Source organism: Empidonax traillii, unplaced genomic scaffold (genome assembly GCF_003031625.1).
Source record: "Empidonax traillii isolate 1590-97213 ecotype Southwest subspecies unplaced genomic scaffold, ASM303162v1 scaffold1962:size128196, whole genome shotgun sequence".
In the NCBI taxonomy this organism is placed as follows: Eukaryota; Metazoa; Chordata; class Aves; order Passeriformes; family Tyrannidae; genus Empidonax; species Empidonax traillii.
In genome coordinates this window covers 106,550-120,666 of record NW_020957155.1, presented here as the reverse complement: position 1 = coordinate 120,666, position 14,117 = coordinate 106,550, and the positions used below count along the sequence as shown (strand labels likewise).

Here is a 14,117-nt window from a genome sequence, read left to right as displayed (position 1 = left end):
TTTTGTCATCAGGCAAAAAGCTTCTTGAAAAGCTTCTTTTATTGATTTCAGTAATTTCCTGTGGGAAGAGAACACTTTCTTCCTTATCAAATAAACATTTGAGTTTTCATCCTGCTGATGAAAAACCCTTCTAATACAATGACCTCAGCTGCACAAAACCACAGTTCTTCAATACCTTCGTGAATACAGAAAAGATCTTAAACATACCTGTATGTCTGTCCTTGAGTGCGTTTTTGCACATTTCTATTCTTGCTGAATGAAAGGGTACATATCTGTCTTGGGGTGAGGCCACTAACACAACATTTTTAAAGTACTGAAGACCTGTGGCAAATATATTAAATACATTAATCACAATGAAGCACTGCGATGAAAAATACACACAGTGTCAGCATGACTACTTCATGTTCAAAGGCTTTTGAAAACCTAAGTTCAAAACGCATGATAATTATTAAAACATGCAACACAAGCTCAGAAATATTCCTAACAGCCTAAACACATTTCTACCGTTTCTGAGACGTATTCATTACCTATCAACACTCGCACAGGTAAACTGTATGCCAATAAAAAAACTGTGAAAAAAAGACTAATTAAAACCTTAATCTTGCAAATATTTATACCTCTAATCAAGAAAAAAACCCTAAAAAATAACAAGTTAGCACAATTCTCAAACAAAACAGAGAGAAGAAGGAGAAAAGGAGTCAACTTCACTGCTATAACATCATACTGTTACATCACTGTTGAGGGATCCTTGTGATCCATCCAATTCCTACATTCAGCAGTCCCTTGATAAATGCACACCGCTGGTACATTGAATGGAAACCTGGAATCCTCTCTCTTCCCTGGAGGTAATGGGGCCACTGATAAGTTGCGGAAACAGGCTCCTGATGTTTGCTGTGTCTGTGGTGTCTTGAGCCCTCCATCCCCACATTTAATAGAGAAGTAAGAAAATGGATACCAATGATCTGGTTTACTAGTCCAGAGAGTATCCTGGGCACAGAAGAGCTGTGGGTTTTTCTTTCATCCTTCCCTCCCACCTTGTGTGGAAGACTGAACTTTCCATCGTGGACATTCAATTCCAATAAAAAAATGTCCTTTTCAGGCCTGGAGATGCCTCTCTTTATTGGCAGCATCCAGAACCAAGGCCTGACTGGATGGGGCTTTGAGCTGCCGTATCTAGTGGAAGGAGTCCCTGCTCATGGCAGGGGGGTTGGAATGAGATGATCTCTAAGGTCCTTTCCAACCCAAACCATCCTATGTTTCTGTGATTCCATGACTGTGATTTCTAGATTTTCACAGAAAAGCTATCCGTCACCATCACAAAGAAAGGTCCTTCTGCCTGACTTTCCAAAACCTGGCTGAAGCTGTTTTTCTTCTTGTGTAATCAAATCAAATTTGAAACTTTATTCTGAAGTAAAAAGTAGGAGAAGCAACAGTACGTGCTACCATATCTAAAATCCTATGTGAAGAGGTTCAATAGGGAAGAATATTTTGTTGGGTTTTGTTTGATTTTTTTTTTTTAAACAAGCATGAGAAATAGTTTTCAAAGAGATTGAAAAGTAGCAGGGATTTCTACTTTAATAAGAAGGTCAGAAACTGCTGGAGGTTTAAAGTGTCATCTGGGAATGTAGGCACAACACTGTTTCTGGCATTCCTTCCTCTGTAGGTTCTCCCAGCTACTTCTGAGAGCAGGGTGCTCAGGTAGGGGCATCTCTCTATTGACTCAGTATGCCAGCTCATATGTTCACATATTGACCTATCTGCTTCTTCAGATTTTTTGCCTAAGCACGTACCTGGATGATTCTGACTTTTCAGGCAACCATCTCCGCATTTAAATTTCTGCTTTCTGTATTTTCAGGGACAACACCTTAATTTATATTGTGTTATGTCTCCAGTCTACCAAACTAACAAACAATAAATCACTTTGACTCACAACACATGATTAGGAATTCTTTTTCTTGGGAAGTTACATTTTAAGCTTCCTGTGTAGACCCAATTCATTTTAACTCAACAGTAGTAACTCAGACATCGACTGTACTCCATGGAAATGAGAGCCAGGGAATCAAAGGGAAAATCCAAATAATGCCAATATACATCACCTTCATGACCTATACGTCACTGATTATGATATGTAGTGCATTCATAAAATCAAGAAACAAGTCTATGTTGGTCATACTAAGAATTAAGATGTCATATTCATATTGATATTTGTTTCCTATTAGCAGTGTAACAAACAGAAAAAAAATTAAACATCAAGTAGAGACCTTGTAACTACATACTTGGCACCAGTTTGCTCACAGGCAATATTTAAAATAACTCTTAAAAGAAAACATTTGCTTTATAAAAGGATCACACTTGTTTTGTTCTCTTAAGAAAAGCCTAATTTATTTTATTTATTCATGACAGACCAAAGATGGGGTAAAAAGATGCTTTATTCAGACAACATTTTTCCAGTGTGAGGCCATACATCTCTCTTTAGTACAAAATTGTCACAACAGACATGAATAAAATTTGCTCTTCATCTCCCAGAGTCATATTTCCCACTGACAAGAGATGTTAAACTTACAAAAAATAATAAGAAATGAAAAATAGTTTTCATCTAGTAGCATAAATTAAGCAGTGGTGGCCTGTCAAGAATGATGTTTCTTGCTTGCAGAATATAAACTTAGGTGCATGTTTAATGCAGCACAAAGGTCTTGTTTGATACTAACAGTTTAGCAAATATATTTTCTGATAACCAGCACAAAAAAAAATGCACAGATAAAATAGATATTAGATTTTAGAAAGAGTTAAACTTCCTGAAAACAAGAGTGTTCAAAGAAAGATTTTTAACAAAATGGAGATTTACTTTACTCCTTGGAGAAAATGCTAATCCAGCACAACTCTTGGTATTTCCACAGGCACATCAAGCCCTACTCACCCGTTTTTTGGCTGAGCTGATAGAGGAAACACTTGCGCAGATCCGCGTTGTCCCTGAAGGTCAGTTGTAAAAGCGACCCTGACTTTTTCAACTTCTGCATGAGCCACAGACCTGGAATGAAAATTGGTGCATATTTTCATCTTGTTTGCTACTTAACAAGCAAGGCAATCAGTGGCATGTGCCTACAGTAAGGATAGCACTGTAATTCAGAAGTCTTTTCTACTCTTTCATTCCTAATCAACAGGGAGAAAAGTCTAAGGGTCTCACAGGATAGAGGTAAAAGTTTTGAACTAAAAGAGGATAGATTTAAACTAGATATAAGGAATAAATCCTTTACCAAGAGGGATGTAGACACTAGATCAGGTTATCCAGAGAGGTGGGAGATGTCATCCCTGGAAACATTCCAGGTCATGTTGGACTGGGCTCTGATGAAACTAATTGTTTTGAAGATGTCCCTGCTCATTGTTACAGGGTTGGAACTAGATAATCTTTAAGGTCCCTTCCAACCCAAATTATACTATGATTCTATGATTATCCATGTCATGGTAGCAGAAACACTGAGGAAGAATGAACTTTCAATTGTGGACATTCGATTTCGATAAAAAAGTGTCTTTTTCAGCCCTAGAGATGCCTCTCTCATCCAGAGAAGTGGAAGACTAAGTGGAAGACTAAGTAGAAGCAGAGTCATCTCTCACTGCTGCACACCCTTGGGTTTTCCAGGGAGCACTGTGATGGACCTTGTAGTAGATACTGAAAGCCACTCTCGTTGCAATCTTTTTTTGTGGGTTTGAAGCCTTCAAAAAATATTTTTCACAACTTCAGTGCACAAGTCATGCTACGATTTATTGCTGACTCCCTCTGTTGCCCTCTCACACATTCTGCCATGGCCCACAGGCAGTCACAGCTATCCCACCAGCTCTTACCTGTACTAACCAAAGTGCTGTTGTTGTAAAGGGTTCCAAGGTGAGGGCCAGAGAGGGACAGGAAGGTGTGCAACTTGTTGAGGTAATAGCGAAACCTGGGCCGAGTTAGTACAGATCGAATGATGACGTTACCAAGGGAATGTCCGATAAAACTGTTGGGAAAAAAAGAATTACACTAAGACAAAATCCATCTGTATTTTCTTTATATTAAACGTAAACAAATTGCTCTTGTGGGGGACTGTTTCACTCAGTTATCAGTTAGTCTTTTAGCTATCATTTCATGGTTTTTTTCAGCCTACAAGATGCTCTTTCATCTATAACAATGTAAAAATTAGTCTCACTGATTCAATGGTTTTAACACAGAGCACTTTAGGAAAAGCTAATTTCGCTGGGTGTTGCTCATGTAACTCAAAAAGTTACAGACTATTAACTGCCATAAGGCTTACCTTATTCGGGATATGGAGAGGTTGTACAACTGGATATGCTGAATAATTTCATCCAATAATCGGTCAGTCATTGTATCGAAATCAGCAAAAGTGTCAGTCTGGTGAAAAATGAAATGAGTTAGTGAGTTAAAATACACTGCTCTAATTGAAGATAGATGTTGTTTTTCAAAGTAAAATGCAAGGAGAAATGTAATAAACTGTGTAAATTTTCTTTATACATTCTCAAGGGTGAAGAGGGGGGATTTTTCTCAATCTCCAGGTCCTCTAAGAAATTGAAGTTCTTCTTTGAAAGAGATTTTTGAGTGGCTCCACAACCGTAAGTATGATGCTAAAGCAGCCTGACTTGATATTGTGATGACTGTTAATGCTCAGCTGTTCTAGATATCAGACTCTGCACATGGAAGAATAGCTTTCGGCATTTGGGATTCAACAGATTACAGCGATAAAACAGTTTACAGCATTATCTGCTGACATGAGAGTTATGCTGATGATCAGGATGTCATCATGAAATTATTTGGCCATCTTAATCAAATGCTGTGCATTTCTTATTCAACAGCCACCAGAAGGAGAATGAGTTTAGAGAAGCGAACAATTTGTTGCTTGCAACAGTACTGCCAGTTGTGAGACAATAAAACAAATAATATATTGTCCAGTCTATACAATTGCAGGCAGATCTTACTCAGAACTGTGTCATTTGGCAATTCAACAGGGCTCTAAATCAAATTCATAACTAATGAGATGCCACAAAAACAATCATCAAATGTTGGAACAGCTATTCAGTAAAACATATCAGTAATTAATGCTTTTGAAACATATCAGTAATTAATGCTTTTGTGACACAACTCATCTTGCTAATTGCAGCTCTTGCAAAAGAAAACATGAGCATATTCACTTTTCAACAGAGACTTAAAATAAATGTTCTCATAAACTACAAACAGTCCACTAACCTTCTGCCTGTTTGTTTTGTTTGCATTGATAATTAATGATTTCCTTCTAGGCTCATTATCCCAAACCTTTCAGGTTGTTTAAAAGTGGAAGAACATCAGCCTGAATGTCAATCATAAACAAAGCACATCAAGCTTCATATTTCACCTGGCTATATCTCCATCCTTTCCTATCATTTCAGCCTGACTGAGCTTTTCAAATGCATCACAAATGAAGGTCTAAAATAAGTGATTTGCATTTTCCTCTGTAAGGAAAAACAACTAAATGACTGATTTCTTGGGCCATTTTCAGTGTGGTTCTCAGAGAAAGTTAAAAAACAGCAATGGAATGCTTTGCAGCACCAAAATAGTCGTCAAACCATCCAGGTTCAATTTCCAGTGCTGTGAGAATTTCCCCACCTTCACAGACCATAAGACCTCTAAATAGTTCCCCTATGGGCTCTGGATAATTTTAAATATAGATGCTGTATGATTTTTCGTTCTCTGAAAACATTCTCTTCTCTGAGAAGAGGCTTTGATGGAAGTATGGAGCGGTCTCATTTCACCTTGCTTACATTCAGTGTACAGGTCTGCTGCTGACAGGGATGTGAGCTGGAAGGTGGTGAGTTCACAGACTGACACCAACCAGCCACTTCAAAATATAAAAGCTGTTGAACAAAGAAGGTTGGAAAGTTTTGACTCAACTTTCTCAGTGGCTTATAAATCAGAATAATGTTCCTGACTGGGCACTGGAAATCCTTATCTTGTGCATAAAGTTAGACCTTTGTGTCATAAATATGTGTTCATTGCAGAGCAAAGCACTGGATTCATTTTGGTTTCTCTGCCTAGACCAGCAATCAATTTTTCTGGAACACATTTCTTTATCATTCAAGGAAATAAATCTCACAAACATTGCAACAGGAGAAACAATGGCTGATGCAGCAAAGGGAGTTGACAACACCTGCTGGATATTCCACATCCTCCAGAGAATTTACCATCACTAAACTTGCTGCTTTCCATCTGTGCGGTGTTGCAGAGGCACCAGGCTGCCAAGTTTTCAAACTGACAGGATAAATCCACTTTCTTCCTCTAAGGTCTAGCCCTATTACTGCTAATGTCACTGCCTTTCACTTTAGTGCCAGGAATATTTTCCAGTAGGTTTGAACACCCTATCAAATTAGACAGTAATAGGACCAGACCTTTGCACTAAATGCTACGTACAATTCTCTGAATTCACCAGTGCTTTTGGTTCATTCAGCTGCTGAAAAGGCTTTTGTTAAAGGCCCTGTTTTGGCAATCTAAAGGAAGACAGAAATTAGTTCTGTACTACCTGATTTCTTTCAGACATTAGGAAGTCCAGTTTTCCACCGGGAAGTCCCAGTTCTATAAAAGTCTTTACCAGGCGCAGATCTGCACTGTTACCTGGAAATAAAAGGCATTTTATAAGATGCAATCCAACGGAAAAATAACAGGTATAGAGCCAATTTAACACAACAACCTTGACACCAGGGAGCTCTTGCTAAGTGCTGATAAGAAGGTTACCACACCATGCATTGAAACAGGGGGAGAGCAAGAACACACACAGCCTGTCCCAGGTGGGCTGGACCTTGCTTGTTGCTGTGGGGAAAAAGGGGCAAAGGTCAGACCCAGAATAACTCTGTCTTCTATTTGCTGAACAGCAGAGGTAGGACAAAAAAGACAACAAGCTGAGGTCTGTCCTTCCATCTTTACAGATGGTGTGGCACATGCTGGGCTGCAGAGCTGTACCTGCAGATGGAGTGTATTCACAACTAGAGATGGTGCTGAAATACTCTCAGGCTCCTAATATTTAGAGAGAGACCCCATTCCATACTAGGAAATTCCAAAGCCTCCCAAAATATTTTGCTGGGAAAGCAGGCACAGCCACCTCACAAGGAGGACATTCCTGCCACTGAGATATTTAATGGCAAACAGTCCTTGCTCAAGCCAGTAAGTGTTTGTTTTCCATTTTTTTTTTTTTTTGAGATTTCACTCTCTACCCCTCCTTCTCTGTAGTTTCAAGGTTAAAAATCTATGCTTTTCCCGTTAATACCAAGAATTTGACAAATGAAGCTTCACATTTTACACAACTGTTTTCTGCTCAGAAAGCATGCATGTAGAAAAATTCCAAGATCTGCTTCCTCTGCAGTGAATAATGATTTTTATTCTCCCAGTTTCTAACACCAGCCACTCTCTTCCCTATAACAGTGTTTTGGGAGGTTAAATATTTTTTCCTCCTGGTGACATACTGCAAAACAACCAAGTATTTGTGGAAAGACAGAAGAAGTTACTGTAATGAACTTCTGTACACAGGAGGATTGATATGCTTTGGTATAAAATTCTATTTAAACATAACCAAACAAAGGTTGCAGCCCCCCATTTCTTAGCCCAAATATTTCATATTCCCTTAGGTCTTTTATTGCGATGAACCATATAGCATAGTAAGGAATAAATACTTAGCTAAGATAAATACTTAGACTTTCTATTCTTTCGTACTTGCTGAACATCTGTCTTTTTTTTTTAATTTACACCAAAATGACTTACAAACAGTAATTCCTCCTGGCCTTACCATCCAATCCATGGACACACACAACCAGGTGAATTCCATCTTCTAAATTTTCTTCCTCTTCCTCTGGTGGAAAATATGGGATATCAGAAGCTAGTACAGATAAGTCACTGTACAGAAATCCTTCAATCTTCATTTCTTTTTTAAATTTTTCTTTGGCCTGATAAAAACTGGAGAATACATTAATTAATCACAGTAGAACTGGGTGTTCAACAACAAACCTTCAAACTAGAAATGAGAAGGCTTGTACTTGCAAGGAGTTATGTTTGCAGCTTTCTAGCAGAGACCTGGATACCCTTCTTTGTCTGTTAGGACTGAATGAAATCAGGATGCAGGGAAGAAAGTTTGTTTCTGAGTAACTTGGTTAAATACAGGGAATAGTTAAAGTGCATTAGCACCTTACACCTGCCAGAGGAATGAAAGAGTAGTGTAAAAATAATTTTCTGGTAGCTTGTCACAATGAGACTAAGATACAGAATTAACAATTTTTTCATCCTAACAGTGTCATTGGCCTTATAGGTAATGAAATAAAAAATGTGTCATTTCACTAGCATCAGATGCATTTATAGTCAGGTAGAAGGTGTTCTTCCCCATCCTCAGACTAGAATTAAAAGATGCACCTCATATGATAGATATTGTTAGGTTGGTTTGGTTTGGATCTTTGGTTTCTTTTCCAAACATTTTGTAGGATTTAGAGGAAGAGCAGCTCAGTGCTCAAAAAATTAAACTAGCCCCTTTCTTACTAAAGACCTAAAATGTGACACCTGAATTCTCCCTGAAGCATTCTGCTGGCTGAAGATGACAAACTCTTCAGTGGGCTTTTGACTTAGCAAAACTTATCCAGAGCTTTTAGGAATTAATAGACACAACGTAAATGTAGAATTAGGGAGAGAACCAGGATGGATCAAATTAGTAGATATAAAGCTTCAAAGCTTTGGGGCAGCTTAAGGCCACTTATAGAATCATTAAGGCTGAAAAAGACCTCTAAGATCAATGAGTCCAATAGTGAGCATTTACTTACATCAAGCCAACTAAATTTTAAGGGACACGAGAATGAAAAAACTAGCTTTTGGGTCTTGGATGTGGAGGCCTTTGATTCATGTGCATGAATACATGCTTAAGTGTTCTGTTTCACAAATAAGAAACAAATTTTGTGCTTAAATTAGGCAGGACTTACATCATGGTGTATAAAACAAACCTGAAAATGCTTTCAAAAGAATAAAAAAAAAAACCTTTGCCTTTCAAAAGAAAGCACATGCAGACAGCTCCAACATTTTGGAACATTGAATGGGTTGAGAAATGCCAGTGTTACTGTTGCACTCAGCACAGCAGAGACATCAAAATATAACTGAAGTGTACGTGTGGTAGTGTGCCAATCTGTTTAGTCTTTGAAAATCTTGGTCTCTGTGTGTTTTCATCCTTCCTGTCTATTTAGATAACTCATTCTATACAAACTATTTGTGTATTTGGATTATTTATACTGAAATTCCTCAGGCAACTGTCTCAAGTGCAAGGCTACTGTGTGCCTAGTGTTTTAGGGTCCTGAATTTTGCCAGGGTCTCTTGGCATTACAGTTACAATAATGAAGTAATTAGACATTCTTACTTCAGCATCCTTTCGTTCATCTCTTCATCCACCTCATCGGAATTAGAAGAGACAACTCCAAAGGAGCCCAGGGGCTGGCGTGTGATGGGGATCACAGCCTGCTTTGCAGAGAGGCCGACCATGGCAGGGGTCTCTTTGAGCACGGAAGAGAAGGGAAGACACGTGGCTGTGCAAGAGACTGACAGGTTAACCACATCAGCAGCCTTTCTGCTTTCCAGGGCTACTCCCTCCGTCGCTGCCAAAGGAAACCCGGTGCCGTTCGCTACAAGTTTATGCTCTTGGCTGTTGGGTTCCTGAGGATGTTCAGCCCGGTAGGACCCTGCTGCAGGGTCTGCTGGGGCAGGTGAGTCATTGAGCTCTATTTCTTGTAACACCTGCATTTCTGCACACACTGCTGGGCTCTCAGCAGCAAGAGAGCTGCCACACTCTCTTTGCAGTGAGCCAAATTCAGTGGAGGTCTCTGACGGAGCTGTAACGGGATAGCACAAATCTGGTACCACCTTTACACTTTGAGAGAAACTCTTCTCTCCTGAAATTCTGCTATTGGAGAAGCCCTGTTGTATTTTTAAACTGTCCAGCTTAAGTTTATCCTTTGGATCCTCAATGCATGTATCAAGCTTATCTATATTTTGTTCCAAGTAATTACAAGCCCTTGGTGTTTTTAAGCTGCACTCACCATTGCTCTCCAGTGACTGGCTCTCAGAGACATTTTCTTGGAGCTGCTTTGGACAAAGGGGTGGCCTTGCATTTTCCAAATTACAAGTCTCTGGAAAACCTTTCTCCTCCTCCCCTTTTAACTCAGTGTTACTACTACTGTGTTGGAGGGAGGGATTGGGATGTCGTCTTGGCTCTATTTGTCCACTTTCAGTGGTGATTTGACACTCAGAAGAGTCCATGATTAATTTCCCGTCGTCACCCTCTGTTTCCACGCAGCTTTTTGAGTTTTGGTCTCCCAAGGTTGCCTCAATGCGTTTGGATATATCCACCTCCTCCGTGGGCTCTTCTGGGCTGCTGATCTGAGGAGCTGAGACAGATTTTGTCAGTTTGGTGAGTTCAACTTCCCGCTCGTCTTCTTCAAAAGGCAAAGAGCTGATGGATGTGAGTGATGCTTGGATCCCACTGGGCAAGCTAGTGTTGCTTTCCGTGTGGCCACCCTCCAGAGAGTTTCGGTGGATGGCATGTCTCCGGACCAAGTGGTGCAGGATCTCTCGATCACTGGGCAGCTCCAGCGCCCGACTCCGAGCGTCGGACCACGCCACTGAGCTTGGTTCACTTTCAATGCCTGAATCAGATATTATAGAGGAGGATCTTTTAATGGCCCCTGACGTAAGGGTAAACTCTTCGCTCTCCTCACCCCGCTGCTCCTTTGTGAGCGATTTCACTTCAAAGCAGTGTGAGGGCAAAGGTTTCAAAACAGGCAGATGAGCCTTGGTGTCGGGATCTTCTGGTTTTTCAAGACTGGTCAACTCATTCAGTGCAAGCTCAGACGAAGTGAAATTATTCTCAGGATGACCAGATTCATCTATTTTATGTATTTCAGTCCTGTCTTCTGAGCTATCAGTTCCACACGCTCCACACTCATATTGACCACTGACAATTAACACAGGCTCACTTTTGTGAGAGTCCTTATTGCTAGATTTTGTGTCTCCACAAGTTACATCCGCCCCAAGATTATTATCTTTTAATAATAGAACTTCCTTGGGTGTTTCAAAGTCTCCTGGTATGTGTTCTGTATTGCCTGGCTCTGAGTCAGAGACAGTTTCCCTTCTTGAAACAAAAATATTTTCAGGTTTCCTTTGGCCTTCTTTGTTAGCTGTACATACCTGAGATGTGGAGTGCTGGTTTAAACCCTCAGCAGCACCTTCAGTACTGCTGTATAGGCATGAGGGATTCCTGTTTATCCTGTCATGTATTAGTGGAGTACCTTTCCCAAAGTCTCCTTTTATTACTGCAGTGGCGTCATTTGATGCACAGTCTTCATTTTCATCTATTACATCCATTTGAGTATTTGCAGGAACCTCGAAATCTGAGAAGACTTCCAAATTCTGATCTGAAAGAAAAAAAGAAAAATAGTAGTAGCATCTGTAAGAACACAACAAATCACCTCAAAGTGATGTGGGACTTTTAAAAGTGATTTTAAGTCTTAAAAAATTATGCTGTATATATTTATATTATGTAAATTATACATACATAACAAGGTAGATTACAAATTCATATGCCAGAGTGCATGTAACTAGAATTATACTCACTGAACAGTTATTTTTAGGCCAAAGAAAACAGTATCAGTAAAATACACTTTCCTCAGTACAACTGCACATAAACTCTTAATTTTTAAAGCACAGATAAGTGAAACAAAGCTGATACTTCTTTTTATTCCTGCTCTCATTTGACATTGTTCACAGTATAGCTCTTTTGAAGCAGTTTAATTCTCATTTTAATAGTTTAAATATCTATAAAGAGCATTATCAAAATTTAGGTAGTAGAATAACTGTGGAAGGGTGGACATTTTGTACTACAGCCTATGTTCACTAGACTATGGTGACCTATATTATTAATCCATATTGCTCCCTTGTTAATGGTTAAAAGAAAAAGGTATTGAAGTCTGAGGTTTTACTAAAAAATTCGCATAGTTAAATAATTTCTTCATTAAAAATTTTGATTTGGGCAATCAAGGGCAAAATATTTTTTGAAAGGCAATGCTGCCTTTCAGGAAAGTGTTGAGCTTTACAGTCGAACTGTGTTTTTTTGTTCTGAGATTTCTTACCACTAGATGTCACAGTGGGGATAACAGTCATAGCGTTTTGCCTTTAAATTTGTACTATAACAAAAATCTAAACAATGTAGTTTTCTTTCTAGATTTTGCCAGTTTTAACAAAACAGATGAAAAATAAGAAGGAAATACTCTAGTTTTCTATTATGGAAACCAGAAGAATTCAGTTGAATTACTTAAGGGGCCACACTCTCTTCCAAGCTCAGCACGAGGGATGTGAAATGGTTTGTCATGGGCTGGGACAGCAAAACTCCCTCAGTTCAAGCTCTCAGGAAGCTGCACCTTGTAGTGTTTCACTCACCTTTGCAAGGCATATCCATGTACCTGTCTTCAAAGATAACTGGGAGAGTGTTCCAGTCCCCGTCGATGTCGAGGCATTCTGCCGGCAGCGGGGGCATGCTGGTGAAATACTCCGAGTTACGAATTTCTGTAGAAATCTGTGCGTGGCTTTGGATCCTGGCAGCAAAGCACAAAACAAATTGAGCGTTTGAGTAGTTACTCTGCCATCTCTCCATCGCTCCTGCGAGCCCTGATATGCAGGCAGAGGAGAGAGTCAATGTCCTTAAAGGGAGAGGGAAGATGCAGGATGGGAGATACCCAGCACTCCCGGGACAATTGGATCTCTCAGTTAGAAATACCTACAGTTTGCACAATCCCTTATTTAAGACCTCAGTATTTTTGAAACTATTCCAGCTGCCACTGCCACAGGCTCCTGTTAGCTGCCATAACGCATTGCTGTCCTCGAGGGGTCACAGTTGCTGGCTGGGACAGGATCACCCAGCTGGCTTCCTGGTCAGGAAACAAGGTCTGTCACTCTGGCTGAAGTCAGGGTTTCAAAACCCAGATGCAGGAAGCAATAATTGAAAATTTGGTTGAACATTACAGGGAGGAACAAAGCCAAGAACATGCATGGCAGGTCCTCTGTCTCACTTGTACCAGATGTCAGAGCACTGTGGTATCTCACACACATATACATCTGGAAGAGCTCAGATACATCAATTCAGCCACTATCTGTTGGCAGAACTAGAGTTATAGAATCATAGAATGATTTGGGTTGGAAAGGACCTTAAAGATCATCCAGTTCCAAATGCCTTGACATGGGCAGGGACACCTTCTACTAGATCAGGTTGCTCAGCCTGGCCTTAAACAAGTCCAGACATAGGGTATCCACAGATTCTCTGAACAACTTTTTCCAGTGCCTCACCACCTTCACACTAAAGAATTTCCTCCTAATAGCTAATGTAAACTTACTCTCTTTCAGTTTGAAGCCTCTCCCCCTTGCCCTATTACTACATGCCCTTGTAAAAAGTCCCTCTTCAGCTTTCTTGTAGGTCCCTGTCTGTTTCTATCACTTGGGCCACATAAAATGCTACCAGGTTCTCATCAGTGAATGTGACATTAAACTGGAACAGGAAAGTGTGTTCAGCTTTAATAAATACAATAAATTTTAGTCCTAATGAGCTTTCTTATTTAAACATCTGTCTCAAAAAAAAAAAAATTGAAAATGCATCAAATACAAAGAGGAAGGCAACAAGCCTTTCACAGATGGTCAGCTGAAAGTAAATCTGCACAGATTCCATAGGACAGTGCAGTGGCAATACTTCAGATTAGCATTGGCGAAAGGCAGGTTATCAAGTAGTAGTTACTGTAAAAATGCACTTCACACATTATGAACCAAAACTCAAACAGCAGGTTTGGAATTCATGCCAGAATGGAAGTTTCCTATGTCCAGACACAAATAATTTATTCAGAGCAGGATATCAGCTTCAACTTCAGACCATAATTATTGCTATCTGTCATTTGTTCTTACTTGTAGACAGGTTATTTTTTAGTCAGAGATAAACAAGTCACTGGTTTCTAAAACATGACTCAGACAGGAGCCTCCAAAAGCCAAATGATCATTTTTGCTGGCAGTAACACCTGAGTGTTTGGAGTTAACTCTTAGCACC

At 39.7% G+C, this 14,117-nt stretch overlaps 1 protein-coding gene across 1 annotated transcript in view; it reads right to left on the bottom strand.

The window, feature by feature from the left end:
• FAM135B (family with sequence similarity 135 member B) overlaps positions 1–14,117 on the bottom strand; it is a 118,543-nt gene that overhangs the window by 1,956 nt on the left and 102,470 nt on the right. The window contains exons 11-18 of the mRNA XM_027909147.1: positions 12,470–12,624; positions 9,399–11,448; positions 7,797–7,963; positions 6,540–6,631; positions 4,287–4,384; positions 3,841–3,992; positions 2,918–3,028; positions 208–321 (exon numbers count right to left, since the gene is read on the bottom strand). Of these exons, the coding sequence (XP_027764948.1) occupies positions 208–321; positions 2,918–3,028; positions 3,841–3,992; positions 4,287–4,384; positions 6,540–6,631; positions 7,797–7,963; positions 9,399–11,448; positions 12,470–12,624 (2,939 nt within the window). The remainder of the gene's footprint in view (positions 1–207; positions 322–2,917; positions 3,029–3,840; positions 3,993–4,286; positions 4,385–6,539; positions 6,632–7,796; positions 7,964–9,398; positions 11,449–12,469; positions 12,625–14,117) is intronic.